We start from the raw sequence: 13,960 nt of genomic DNA, 5'->3' as shown, positions 1-13,960 counted from the left end.
CTCTGATCCTCTTATGTCAACATTCTCTTCCATGGAGTTGGATGTTTCTGGTGTGGCTGATGGCAGTCCTCACCAGGAAGATCTGAGTGCTTCATCTAATCCAGTTGGTTCTTTGAGGTGGTCTGAGCCGAGCGTGAGTAGGGCTGGGAGGACTTGTAAACCTCCTGCTCATTTGAAGGACTTTTGAGTTTTGTATTACACACACAAAGAGAAACCAACAAGAAGTGATTGCAATTAGGAAAAATATTGTTGTACTGTGTTGACTAAATGTTCCAAAAAAAAAAAAAAAAGTAGAAGAACGAGCTTACTTTTGTGCTGTACTTAATGTTATGTGTTAATGTGCACAAACGTTTATTGACTGTTGACTGTTACCATCATTCTTGTTTTGATTATAAACGGGACGTTTATTTTGTAAGGGGGGGACGTATGTAACAGACTTAATAGTTATTCTTTTTAAAGTAATTATAGATGTTTAATATTCATTTTGTATATGTGTGTGTGAAGGCATTTTTCCCTTCTGGACTTGCTGTAGGTAGGCAAGTGTACATGCACACAAGATACTTGAGTTTTCGGGCAGTGTTTTAAGAGTTTTCTGGAGATGTGCAGCACAGAAATAAAGGTTGTGTTGGAACCACAAAGTTTCATTATTTCATTTCTTAGTTCGTAAGTGTTTAGGCGAACCCAGGAATAACGCCCAATTACAAGTGTATAAATATTCTGAGATCTAAAATGGAAAAAACTGCACTTTAGTGCCGAAAATAGAAATACAGAAATAGCGAGAGAGAAAGAAAGAGAGAGAGAGAGAGAGAGAGAGAGAGAAACCCCCCCCCCCAAACTTTTATTTTGAAAACCGGGCATTTCAGACCCGGAAGTTTATATTGTGTCTGTGTATGTGTTAGCGGTGTGTGTAAGTGTGTGTGTAAGTGTGTGTGTAAGTGTGTGTTAAATCCCTGCAGTGGATTGTGTGTTAGTTTAAGCAGAACACACAGAGCTGGTTTGTTGTGTTGATTTACTGTAAAGTTCGACATTTTCCTTCTAATATAAGTTAGCATTACTGTATGCTAAGTGGTTAGCTAGGCTGCTAACTGAGTGTGTGTGTGGGCAGGGGTAATTTATAATTAAGAAAAATTGTACTGTTGTGTACGAAACAACGTTTATTTATTTATTTTGGGGTATATATCTTTACTAGCTTAACCTAGCGCAGTGTTTTTAGCGGCGGTGTTACCATGGAAACGGACACGTCACTGCTCCGAGCCGAGCTGCAGGAAGAGGAGCTCTATAACCTGCTGCAGGTGTTAATAACACTCATTAATAACACTCATTAATAACACTCATTAATAACACTCACCACTCCCAGGTCATACCACACACACACACAGAGTGTCAAACACTCTCTCACACAGTCTCTCTCTCTCTCTCTCTCTCTCTCTCTCTCTCTCACTCTCACACACACACACACACACACACACACACACACACACACACTGGTCAGTGAGTGTGTCCACTGTAGCCTGATAGGCGAGAAACCTGCTAAGATGTTCTGCTGTTGTATCTCATGCATGATGTGTTGTGTGTTCTAAGATGCTTTTCTGCTCAACACGATTGGAAACAGTGATGATTTGAGTTACAGTGGATGTGCGGTCAGCTCAGGGCAGTCTGATCTTTCTCCTCAATGTGGCATGATGGGATTTTATTTTATCACTAATTTGTGTCTCTTTTATTTTTAGACCGTGAGACAAACTCCGACTGACACCATGCCCTCAAAATCCATCCGACCACAGCCAGGTGTGTGTGTGTGAGTGTGTCTGTGTGAGAGTGTGTCTGTGTGTGTGTGAGAGTGTGTCTGTGTGTGTGAGAGAGTGTGTGTGTGTGTGAGGAAGTGGTGTTTCTGCATCAGAGGTGTTTAATGAGCCTCTGTAATTGAACAGTTAGCTCAGAGGTTCATGTCCACTCGCACGTCCAGGCCCATTTAGGTGTGTGTAATGTGAGGTTGTGGTAATTAGGTGTTTGATGTGTGTGTGTGTTTGTGTATTAATGGTGTTTGGTGTGTGTTTGTGTATTAATGGTGTTTGGTGTGTGTTTGTGTATTAATGGTGTTTGGTGTGTGTTTGTGTATTAATGGTGTTTGGTGTGTGTGTGTTTGTGTATTAAAGGTGTTTGGTGTGTGTTTGTGTGTTTGTGTATTAAAGGTGTTTGGTGTGTGTTTGTGTATTAATGGTGTTTGGTGTGTGTGTGTGTTTGTGCATTAAAGGTGTTTGGTCTGTGTTTGTGTATTAATGGTGTTTGGTGTGTGTGTTTGTGTATTAAAGGTGTTTGGTGTGTGTTTGTGTATTAATGGTGTTTGGTGTGTGTGTTTGTGTATTAATGGTGTTTGGTGTGTGTGTGTGTGTGTTTGTGTATTAAAGGTGTTTGGTGTGTGTTTGTGTATTAATGGTGTTTGGTGTGTGTTTGTGTATTAATGGTGTTTGGTGTGTGTGTTTGTGTATTAAAGGTGTTTGGTGTGTGTTTGTGTGTTTGTGTATTAAAGGTGTTTGGTGTGTGTTTGTGTATTAATGGTGTTTGGTGTGTGTGTGTATTAATGGTGTTTGGTGTGTGTGTGTTTGTGTATTAAAGGTGTTTGGTGTGTGTTTGTGTATTAATGGTGTTTGGTGTGTGTGTGTATTAAAGGTGTTTGGTCTGTGTTTGTGTATTAATGGTGTTTGGTGTGTGTGTTTGTGTATTAAAGGTGTTTGGTGTGTGTTTGTGTATTAAAGGTGTTTGGTGTGTGTTTGTGTATTAATGGTGTTTGGTGTGTGTGTGTGTTTGTGCATTAAAGGTGTTTGGTCTGTGTTTGTGTATTAATGGTGTTTGGTGTGTGTTTGTGTATTAATGGTGTTTGGTGTGTGTGTTTGTGTATTAAAGGTGTTTGGTGTGTGTTTGTGTATTAATGGTGTTTGGTGTGTGTGTGTGTATTAAAGGTGTTTGGTGTGTGTTTGTGTATTAATGGTGTTTGGTGTGTGTGTTTGTGTATTAATGGTGTTTGGTGTGTGTGTGTGTGTGTTTGTGTATTAATGGTGTTTGGTGTGTGTTTGTGTATTAATGGTGTTTGGTGTGTGTTTGTGTATTAATGGTGTTTGGTGTGTGTGTGTGTGTTTGTGTATTAAAGGTGTTTGGTGTGTGTTTGTGTATTAAAGGTGTTTGGTGTGTGTTTGTGTATTAATGGTGTTTGGTGTGTGTGTGTGTGTATTAAAGGTGTTTGGTCTGTGTTTGTGTATTAATGGTGTTTGGTGTGTGTTTGTGTATTAATGGTGTTTGGTGTGTGTGTTTGTGTATTAATGGTGTTTGGTGTGTGTTTGTGTATTAATGGTGTTTGGTGTGTGTGTTTGTGTATTAAAGGTGTTTGGTGTGTGTTTGTGTATTAATGGTGTTTGGTGTGTGTGTTTGTGTATTAAAGGTGTTTGGTGTGTGTTTGTGTATTAATGGTGTTTGGTGTGTGTTTGTGTATTAATGGTGTTTGGTGTGTTTGGTGTGTGTTTGTGTATTAATTGTGTTTGGTGTGTGTTTGTGTATTAATTGTGTTTGGTGTGTGTTTGTGTATTAATTGTGTTTGGTGTGTGTTTGTGTATTAATAGTGTTTGGTGTGTGTTTGTGTATTAATGGTGTTTGGTGTGTGTGTTGTGTATTAAAGGTGTGTGTGTGTGTATCTGCTCCTCAGGTGTGTGTGTGAAGACATTCTCTCTAGCAGAGGAGCAGAAAGTCTTTGTGAACATCTGTCAGTCAGCTGAAGTCCCGCCCCCTCCACTCATTTCCCATGATTCCCTGGTAGATCTGTTGGACTCAGATGATCCTACAGCATATAAAGTTCCCATGAGTCTCGGTGAGGCTCACACTGAACTGGACAACAGTGAGTGTTTCCTGTTCCTCAACCACTTCCTGTTTAATCTCCTCCATCAGCACCAACCTCAGAGGGGATTCTGTTCTGTGTGTCTCTTTAGCAGTAAAATATTTATTTTCTGGTTTATTTCCCCAATCTCCTTCAGATATTCTTATTTTTCTTCTGCAGGTTCAAACAGCTGCACAGTTTACGATGTTGTCATTAATGACGAGTTTTTCCAGAAATGTCAGGTGAGTTATAACAACAACAACAACAACAACAACAACAATAATAATAATAATAATAATAATGTGTGTTTATGTTCCAGAAGGATCCGTTGTTCCAGCAGTTTGTGATTGCAGTGTCACTGGAGGGACTGGAGAATAAATACAAGCTGCAGTTAAACAGAGGTCACACACACACAAACAGACACACACACAAACAGACACACACACACACACAGACACACACAAACAGACACACACACAAACAGACACACACACACACACAGACACACACAAACAGACACACACACACACACAGACACACACAAACAGACACACACACAAACAGACACACACACACACACAGACACACACAAACAGACACACACACACACAGACACACACACACACATACTAACTCACACACAAACACACGCACATGGACACACACACACACACAAACGGACACACACAAACAGACACACACACACACACACACTAACACACACACGGACACACACACACACGTATACACACACAGACACACACACACACACATACTAACACACACACACAAACACTCACATGGACACACACACGCACATGGACACACACAAACAGACACACACACATGGACACACACAAACAGACACACACACATGGACACACACACAAACGGACACACACAAACAGACACACACACAGACACACACAAACAGACACACACACAGACACACACAGCATTGAACTTTGTACATAAGAAGAGTATAAGGTCAAAATGAAGTGCTTAGTGGTTTTGTGCAGGTGCTGACCCTCAGGTGCTGACCCTCAGAATCTCAGTGGAGTGTGTCCATAAGAAAAAAAAATAATACACACAGTGTGGTGGAATGTGAAGAACTTCTAAAGTCCTCCACCATCTCCTTTGTCTTGGGCAGGTTGGGCTGTAGGTGGTTCCTTCCACAGCACTGAACAAAGTGGTCAGCTCTGACCTCCACTTACACACCCGTCTACAGTACAGCCTCTGGCTTTTGAGGTGCAGTGTGGACACAAAAGAACACAGAACTCTTCCTCATGGAGTGTTCGTCAGAGTTCCATCAAACTGGGGTCTAGCTGTCAGCTGGTCAGTAATCCTGGAGGTTGTGCTGGTGTCCACCTGCATCGCCTTAAGCTTTTCACCAAGGAACTGAGCTGTCTGTAGTGGACAGAATCATCATGTCCACTGACACTGTTAATATGAAAAGTGCTGGAGTTCTGAAATGAGCCACCTTCAGGTCAGAAAGAGGCAGGAAATCATTTCTCCAGGTTCTTCATCATGTGCTAAATTAAAGCAATGGGTTTAAAGACACTGGAAGCTTTAAGATTCTCTCTTTCATTGGAGGTTATTATTACTGACTCACACTAACACTGATTTGATTTATTTCTAGTTTATTAGCGTAGATTACCGCTAAAATGCATCCCTGTGATGTGTTTATCCCGGTGTGGCCCAAAAGGTATATTAATGAATAACAATCCTGTGTTTTTCCATTTAGACATAAAGATTTTGAAAAACAGGAAGTTCATGGGCTCAGTGTCGGACCAGAACATTCGAACGAAAAGCAAGCCGGTCATCCAGGAGATTGGGTCAGAGTAAGTCTGTGTTATAAATGTCTTATAAACTCCTCTTGAACAGCAAGGTCACTTCTTTTGCTCTACACTGAATACAGCAGGATTTGAGAGCAGAAGCTTTTCCTGTTTTAGAAAACTTCCTATCAGTTGCTGGGAGATTTCTCCTGCAGGCTCACAGTTCCATCACATCCACGTCTCTGTAAATGATCAGAATCAGAAAGAGCTTTATTGCCAAGTATTTTTGCGCATACACAGAATTTGTTTTAGTGTTTGTTTTAAGCTCCAGTGCACAGAAACAACAGAAATACACAGACAATAAATAAATAAAAATAGGATAACAAATAGAAATACACATATTTACATAAAAAATAATATAAATTGTACGAATAGAATAGAATAAAATAGAATAAGATGAGATGTAGGGTGGTAACAAGTAAATATAGTGTTATTGCACATATTTTTAGAGAATTTATTCTGCTGCTACCATCATGAGCTCCATCATCAGGAAAGATCTGTTCCGGGTTTCAAAATTCAATTCAGTTTTATTTTATTTTAACAATGGACAGTGTAACAAAGCAGCTTTAACAAAGGTCATTTTTAAAATATACATTTATCCCTAGTGAGAGAGTTAGAGGTGATGCTGGTGAGGAAAACCTCCCTGACATGACATGAGGAAGAAACCTGTAGAGGAACCAGACTGAAACCTCATCCACATCTGGGTGACACCAGAGAGTGGGATTATAAATCATTATAAACACCGAGAGTGGGATTATAAATCATTATAAACACCGAGAGTGGGATTATAAATCATTATAAACACCGAGAGTGGGATTATAAATCATTATAAACACCGAGAGTGGGATTATAAATCATTATAAACACCGAGAGTGGGATTATAAATCATTATAAACACCGAGAGTGGGATTATAAATCATTATAAACACCGAGAGTGGGATTATAAATCATTATAAACACCGAGAGTGGGATTATAAATCATTATAAACACCGAGAGTGGGATTATAAATCATTATAAACACCGAGAGTGGGATTATAAATCATTATAAACACCGAGAGTGGGATTATAAATCATTATAAACACCGAGAGTGGGATTATAAATCATTATAAACACCGAGAGTGGGATTATAAATCATTATAAACACCGAGAGTGGGATTATAAATCATTATAAACACCGAGAGTGGGATTATAAATCATTATAAACACCGAGAGTGGGATTATAAATCATTATAAACACCGAGAGTGGGATTATAAATCATTATAAACACCGAGAGTGGGATTATAAATCATTATAAACACAGAGTGGGAGTTTTAATTTGATTGAACTGAAGTTATTAACGGTTTGTTAGAAACTTGAGTTCAAACTGCACTTTTTTCAGTCATGAGAACATTCACAGTCATCATCATGGCGATATTTTTGCTCTTAAAGACTTCTTTGAACACTGGACTGTGAAACCTTCACCCTGACCTGTGGAGGTTGCTGGAGGTTTGAGGAAAAAAACCTCAAAGCTCTGTTCTTAATGCTGTGTCCTCAAAGCTCTGTCCTGCTCGACTGACCTGTTCCCTGTCTGGTTATTCATGCTTTAGTGGTTTCTTTCTTTTTCAGGACATTACAAATGATTAAATTAGGAATAAATGTAGAATTTATCTCCTGAATTTCTAGACGTCTGTAAAGCTACTTTTGTGACAGTGAATTGTCAAAATAAATAAAACTGAATTGTAAAAGCTAGGACACAGGACACACACCTGGCCAACAGGACACACACCTGGCCAACAGGACACACACCTGGCCAACAGGACACACACCTGGCCAACAGGACACACACCTGGCCAACAGGACACACACCTGACCAACAGGACACACACCTGGCCAACAGGACACACACCTGGCCAACAGGACACACACCTGACCAACAGGACACACACCTGACCAACAGGACACACACCTGGCCAACAGGACACACACCTGGCCAACAGGACACACACCTGACCAACAGGACACACACCTGGCCAACAGGACACACACCTGGCCAACAGGACACACACCTGGCCAACAGGACACACACCTGACCAACAGGACACACACCTGGCCAACAGGACACACACCTGGCCAACAGGACACACACCTGACCAACAGGACACACACCTGGCTTTTCACAGACATTAAGATATTAAGCTGATTGTTTAAAAGTCTTCATTAAAGTTTGAGTTATTTGTGAGGTTGCAAAGGGGCGGAAAAGTTCCGGTAAATTTCTGAAAAAATTCCACGGAAACTTCATCTTGGGAATTTTGGAAATATTCCAAGTTGGAAGCTTAACAGGAATTTATGGGAATTTATTTAAATTATTTAGAAATTTGGGGGAATTTATATAAACTGTATATACAAACAGAAATATAAACAGAAATAATACAGAAATGAGATTTTTGACTTAATGATTGATTTAATTGTAAGTACAACACAAAAACAAAAAAAAAACATTTCCTTCTGTTTGCTGTAAAATGAAAGCATCCCTCACCCTTTCCCTTACAAAAAAAAATACATTCAAAACTGTAATCTACGGGTTCGAATGCAGAACTGTGGCTTCAATATTCCTGTGATGGTCAGAGCCTGGACAATAGGGGGACGCACCAAGATGGACATGTTCTGGAATGATTTTGTGTGCAGGATTGAAGAAATGACCAGTGCATGTTATGGAGGAATGCAGAGTGCATTGAGGAATATACAGGGGAGAAATTTTAACCAAGATTATTCTGCAAGATATTTTTTTTATTTTTCTTAAAACTACATTTAAGTTCCCTGTTATAGGCTGACCTGCAATTTTGCAAATTCCCAGTTTATTCCCATATTCCCATTAATTCCCAGTTTATTCCCATATTCCCATTAATTCCCAGTTTATTCCCATATTCCCATTAATTCCCAGTTTATTCCCATATTCCCATTAATTCCCAGTTTATTTCCATTAATTTCTGTTAATTCCCATGGAACATTTCCAGCCTTGAAAATTCCCAGAATTTTGCAACCCTATATTAATATCATCAATATTAAATTGATGAAAGTCGTTAGATTCCAGTAGACACTCCCAGTTTCCCAGTTAGAATCCAGTAGACACTCCCAGTTTCTTTCTTACACGCATCTATTCTGATGAACGTGTAGAGCAGGAAATGACTCACAGCGCTCTGTGTGTGTGTGTGTGTGTGTGTGTGTGTGTGTGTGTGGTACTCTATTGTTCGGTGTGTTTAACAGGAACTGTAAACTTTATACGCTATGTTATACAGACCTCTGAGTAACTCTGCTGTTGTTTCCTTCACAGGGAGATTCAGTCCACCATGAGGAGGTAAGGTTTGCTTGTGTGTGTGTTTGTGTGTGTTTGTGTGTGTATAACAAAACAGTTGAATGTTGAACTGTTGTGTGTTCTCAGGCCGCAGGTGTGTTTAGTTGTGGAGCCCCCTGTTGGTCAGGTGGAGTATTTGATTGCGGAGGTTCAGCTGCCTGGTGTGGTGAGTGACTGCAGCTATATACACAGACTGAACTCACAGTCTCTCTTCCTGTCTGTCTCTACTCCTGCCTGTCTCTGTCTCTCCCCTCCTGTCTGTTTGTCTCTCCCCTCCTGTCTGTCTCCCCTCTTGTCTCTGTCTGTCTTTCTGCCTGTCTGTCTCTCTCCTGTCCTGTCTGTCTGTCTGTCCACCTGACTGTCTGTCTCTCTCAGGCGTCTGGTCGGTCTTTGCTGCTGGATGTAGGAGAGGACAGGTTGGTATTAAACACTCGTCCCTCTCTCTTCCACCTGGACATTTTCCTTCCCTTTCTCATCAATCAGGAGAACAGTGGAGCTCAGTACAACACTGACACACAGGTAACACACACACACACGTACACATTTTTAAGGAACTGTGTGAAGATTATTTACTGAAACACTTGTGTGGAAATATCAGTGAATGTTTTTGCATCTTCTTCTGTTTTTTTTCCTCAGGTCCTGACCGTGACCATGCCGGTGATCTCTTCCTAAATCCACCATCACACTTATTTCTAATAAAACATCTATATTTTGTATAATGAGAGTGTTGAACTTTTTTATTTGTAATTAATGTAATCCTCTAATACACACACTACAGGATGATGAACACAGGCATTATAACACATTATAACACCTGGTGTGGTTAGGAGTCAGTTATCATGGTGTTAGGAACTGCTTTACACATTTTATCATTGATCCCAAACTCAAACCTCAGCTTTATTTTAAACAGCAGTTTCTGGTCATTTCCAATTGAATTAATAGTTCTGTTTATCTGGACACTCCTCCTGATGGCTCAGTCACTCTTCCTGTCTGATGACCAGTGAGTGTGATCAGGGCTTTGATGAGGAGATACTGTAAAGTACACTCTGTGGACTCCTGTGATGCAGACCCGCAGTTCCTGAGTGTCAGACCCTGAGAGTTCCTGAGTGTCAGACCCTGAGAGTTCCTGAGTGTCAGACCCTGAGAGTTCCTGAGTGTCAGACTCAAAGATGTAAGATTAAGGGCGACACGATGGAATAACTTTAACAAAATATTTATTATAACAAAAATTGACCAAAACATAACCAGGACAATAGTCAATTAAATCAAAATGCAAGGGAATGTGGAACAAAATATAACACCACAAGATTGGAGTGCAGCTCTGGCAAACTGCCCAAACAACAGTGGAGCAGCGGCCTCGAAGAACTCTCACACCATAGTTAAATAAGCGCTATGATGAGCATCAGGAGCGCTCAAGTCACGCCCCAATCACCAAAACCTGCAACTGAAACAAGAAACCACCCAAACCAACACAACTCAGTCCTACCACCTGACATTAAAAACCTCATCAGTCAGGATCGAGGAGACTTTTTTGTCTCGTGAAATCATTTGAATCTCTGCTGTAATCAACTACGAACAACAGCTACTGATACTGCTGAAATAATCAGATGATGCTTACGATTATCTTCAGGGTGATTACCAGTGTACTAACTCAACCCCTAACCCTAACACCTAACCCCCTAAATCTAACACAGCCCCCTAACCCATAATCCCTAACCCTGAGTCTTTAGCCAGATGACCACCTAGTGGACTATCATATAAGTATGTATCTTGATGTTACAAAAATTTATCCAGAAGTGAATTTAAATCTTTGAAGCAGAAGGAGGAGTCTACAGCGATGAAGAGAAATAAATCCATCCTCTTCTGGGAGATGGTGTTACCTGGATGGTGTGATTATAAATAATTACTCATCTACAGCCGTTATTAATCATATACTTCATGATGTTGGACTGGATCTCCTGCTGGAACATTCCAGAACAGGACATGTTTTCACCCGCATAGTGCACGTGATCCTGTCTCACTCTCCCACTAATTACTCTTCCACTTTCAACACTCAAAAAAATGATTCGAGTTTATCATTATAATAAAGCGATTAGAATAAGGAGACATCTTCAGATGTGAAAGCCATTCCTGTGCCATCTTATTATTTAACTTTTGCAGACTGCAGAAGAAGTATTTGTCACGCATACTGCAGAACAACAGGAGGAATTGTTCTTTTCACTGTGGTGAAATCACACCCCCGGAGCAGCCTGAGGATGGCAACTTGAGCTGAGAATGAAACCTCCGACCTTCTGATCAATGACCCAGAGACTGGAGAGAGCACAGGGATCACCCTCAGATCCTCCAACATACACAGAGGCTCTCACTCTCCTCTACTCACTAACAGCTTTAACTGGACATTCACACTCTTTCACTTCAGTTACAGCTTTAATGACGAGTTGAATATCTGCATTTAGATGTCGAGTTTGGATTAAACAGATGTTCTATTATTTAGCCAGTTAAGATGATTTACTGCCTCTTCTCCATAAAAATCCACATGACAGAATGTACCTGATGTGACTTGATGTTCTTCTGATATTAGTATTCTTCCTGATTCTTAGTAATTCATTGTTTTATTCCTGGACATGTTCGATTTCTGGAAAATCTTTTCATTGTCTTTATGGAGGAAATTCATTGTCTGCCTTCTGGAAACAGTTGTTCTTAAACCCCAGCTCTATTTTTGTCCTAGTGTCGCTGTCCTCGGTTTCATCCCTGTGTTTGGTGAATGAGGTCAGCGCTGCTGTCTCTCTGTAATCCTCAGTGCTGGTCATCTTTCTGTCCCGGCTGCTGTGTTAATCCGCCCGTGGCCGTGTGCCGTAGCTGCTGTTACTCTGCGTGTATAAAAAGACCCCCATTGTTCCCCACAACAACTGCTGCATCTCCACAGTGTGTGTGTGTGGTGTGTGTGTCTCATTCACAGCAACATCCTCCACAGCTCACTAAAGGTAAAGACATTCTGTTCAATCTACACTTTCTCTCTCTCTCTCTCTCTCTCTCTCTCTCTCTCTCTCCCTCTCTCTAATCTCTCGTTTCTATAATCTCGGATTGCTTTATTATTCTCTAATATACAGATTTTGATTTCTAAATAAGATCTATTTTTATAATAAAATCAATCATGTTGTTATATAAATTTAACATTTCTAAAGAGTCTCTGAGAGATACAGAGGAGAAGCGTCCGTTGTGATGTGAGAAGTACATTAGCATGTTCAGCTGCCAGTTTAATAGGAACTGAAATGCCATGGGTGAGTACACTAGATACTCCTGACCATCACATCCACAGGTCCTTGTTAAACATCTCGTTCCAGATTGATTCCCTTTGCTGGTGCAATCCACTGTGCTCCACTCTCCTAGATGTTGGAGTGTGTGTGTGTGTGTGGGGGGGGGGATTAGCGGTCATTAGTGAGATCAGACTTTGTGAGACTGAGGAGGTCTGGGGATCAGTGGGTGGTCAGTGGGGTTGAGTCAGAGTCAGGGCTCTGTGCAGGGCAATTTTCCCTCCAACATTCACCTCCACACCATGTCCTCATGGAGCTGCACAAGGACATGGTCATGCTGGAGCAGGAACTGGACTCCAAACTGTGAATCTCCACACACACACATACACACACAGACCTTCTGACAACAGTTCAGGGAAAAAGCACATATAGGTATAATGGTCAGGGGGCACATACTTATGGTGTGTCTGTGTGTGGTTATAATGATTATTCATTTACAGTTGTGTATCTGAATTCTTTTCCATGGTAATGATATTGTGTTGTGAAATATCAGCTGCTCTCATCTTGTGTCCTTGACTGAAGCGAACCTTCAGCTTTTTTCTGACAGGATCTTCACACATCCACAGATAGAAACACGATCACGCTCTGACACACAGTCCATCATCATCTCCAGATGACCAGTGTGACCATCTGACCTAAACACTATTACTCTTCAGATTATGGTGCTGCATTAATAAAATACTTTCAGTATATTAAACACACACACACACACATTCATTTCATGACCACTCTTTGCAGGTCAAACTGCTTCTCTGTTTGATTTTTCTACACAAGCATTATCTTAGATATAAAATGTATTTTTTAAAACCATTAGTTGTCATGAATCAGCCTCTGAAACTGAGATGTGTTGATGTTAAGGATGTGTTAGCGGTGTTTAAACACTGCTAGCCGTGTCTTCTCTCTCTGGTAAATATAGTATAACTGTGGTATAAACGTACCTCCATCTGTATAGCAGCCATGTGGAGCTCATAATGGAGAGAGAGCAGCAGTGCGACAGGGCCGTGATCACACACAGCTCTTTACTGAGACCTGGATCAGTGTGTTGAAGGCTGGAGAATGTGGATTAAGGGTGATGAAAACTATGGGCTTCATAAATACTGAGTGTGACACACTAGCTATAAATTGTTCCAGCTGACACGCACTGGATCTTCAGTACAGTGCAGTGAGATCTGTATGGCAACAGCGCAGGTATCTAACAAACATTCTGTTATTAAAGCTTAGGGAGCTGAGGGAACATCTCAAAACCTTTTGCTTACCTGCACAGAACCTAAATGATTTCAGAGACTCTTACACACGTGTCCAGTTAGAATGAGAGATAAATTTAGAACAGGGAACCGTCCATCTTCCCTGTGATGAAACAAAGCCGGGTGCAAAGGGGATGAGCGTGCCTTTAAAAATAAAACGATTAGGAAACAAAAGCAAGAAGAGAAACTGAAGAAAGTGTGAGATACCGAATCTCTGTCTGTTCCTGCCGTCTGCACATTCTCACCTGTTCACACCTCATCAATCTGCAGTGACACATGGACACTCGCAACGGCTGTCACAGAGGATCACCTCAATGACCTCACCCACCACTGACCTGACTCCACCGATCACTGACACCTCACCTCACTGA

General features: G+C 40.8%; 1 protein-coding gene across 7 annotated transcripts; it reads left to right on the top strand.

The window, feature by feature from the left end:
- Positions 1-853: 853 nt before the first annotated feature.
- pih1d1 (PIH1 domain containing 1) lies at positions 854-9,750 on the top strand. Of its 7 annotated transcripts, none has more exons than XM_058374052.1 (10): positions 859-1,292; positions 1,728-1,785; positions 3,668-3,883; positions 4,043-4,104; positions 4,182-4,263; positions 5,607-5,703; positions 9,011-9,034; positions 9,119-9,197; positions 9,407-9,550; positions 9,668-9,750. In XM_058374052.1, the coding sequence occupies exons 1-10, from the start codon at positions 1,227-1,229 to the stop codon at positions 9,701-9,703; spliced, it is 864 nt and encodes a 287-aa protein (XP_058230035.1). In that variant the 5' UTR covers positions 859-1,226; the 3' UTR covers positions 9,704-9,750. The 7 variants fall into 7 exon arrangements, with proteins under 7 accessions (XP_058230009.1, XP_058230025.1, XP_058230035.1 ...); XM_058374070.1 differs by having other exon boundaries at positions 862-1,292; positions 3,695-3,883; XM_058374026.1 differs by lacking the exon at positions 9,668-9,750 and having other exon boundaries at positions 854-994; positions 1,190-1,292; positions 9,119-9,544.
- The last annotated feature ends 4,210 nt before the right edge of the window (positions 9,751-13,960 follow it).

This window comes from Hemibagrus wyckioides, linkage group LG02, assembly GCF_019097595.1.
Source record: "Hemibagrus wyckioides isolate EC202008001 linkage group LG02, SWU_Hwy_1.0, whole genome shotgun sequence".
NCBI lineage: Eukaryota > Metazoa > Chordata > Actinopteri > Siluriformes > Bagridae > Hemibagrus > Hemibagrus wyckioides.
This window is presented reverse-complemented; position numbering and strand designations above follow the sequence as displayed.

What these genes read in the sequence shown, in the direction of transcription:
- pih1d1 (XM_058374026.1), top strand. Translation starts at nt 1,227, where the DNA reads ATGGAAACGGACACGTCACTGCTCCGAGCCGAGCTGCAGGAAGAGGAG. An exon ending in CAAGCTGCAGTTAAACAGAG is followed by an intron (nt 4,264 to 5,606) that starts GTCACACACACA and finishes TTTTCCATTTAG; the next exon opens with ACATAAAGATTTTGAAAAAC. An exon ending in ATTCAGTCCACCATGAGGAG is followed by an intron (nt 9,035 to 9,118) that starts GTAAGGTTTGCT and finishes GTGTGTTCTCAG; the next exon opens with GCCGCAGGTGTGTTTAGTTG.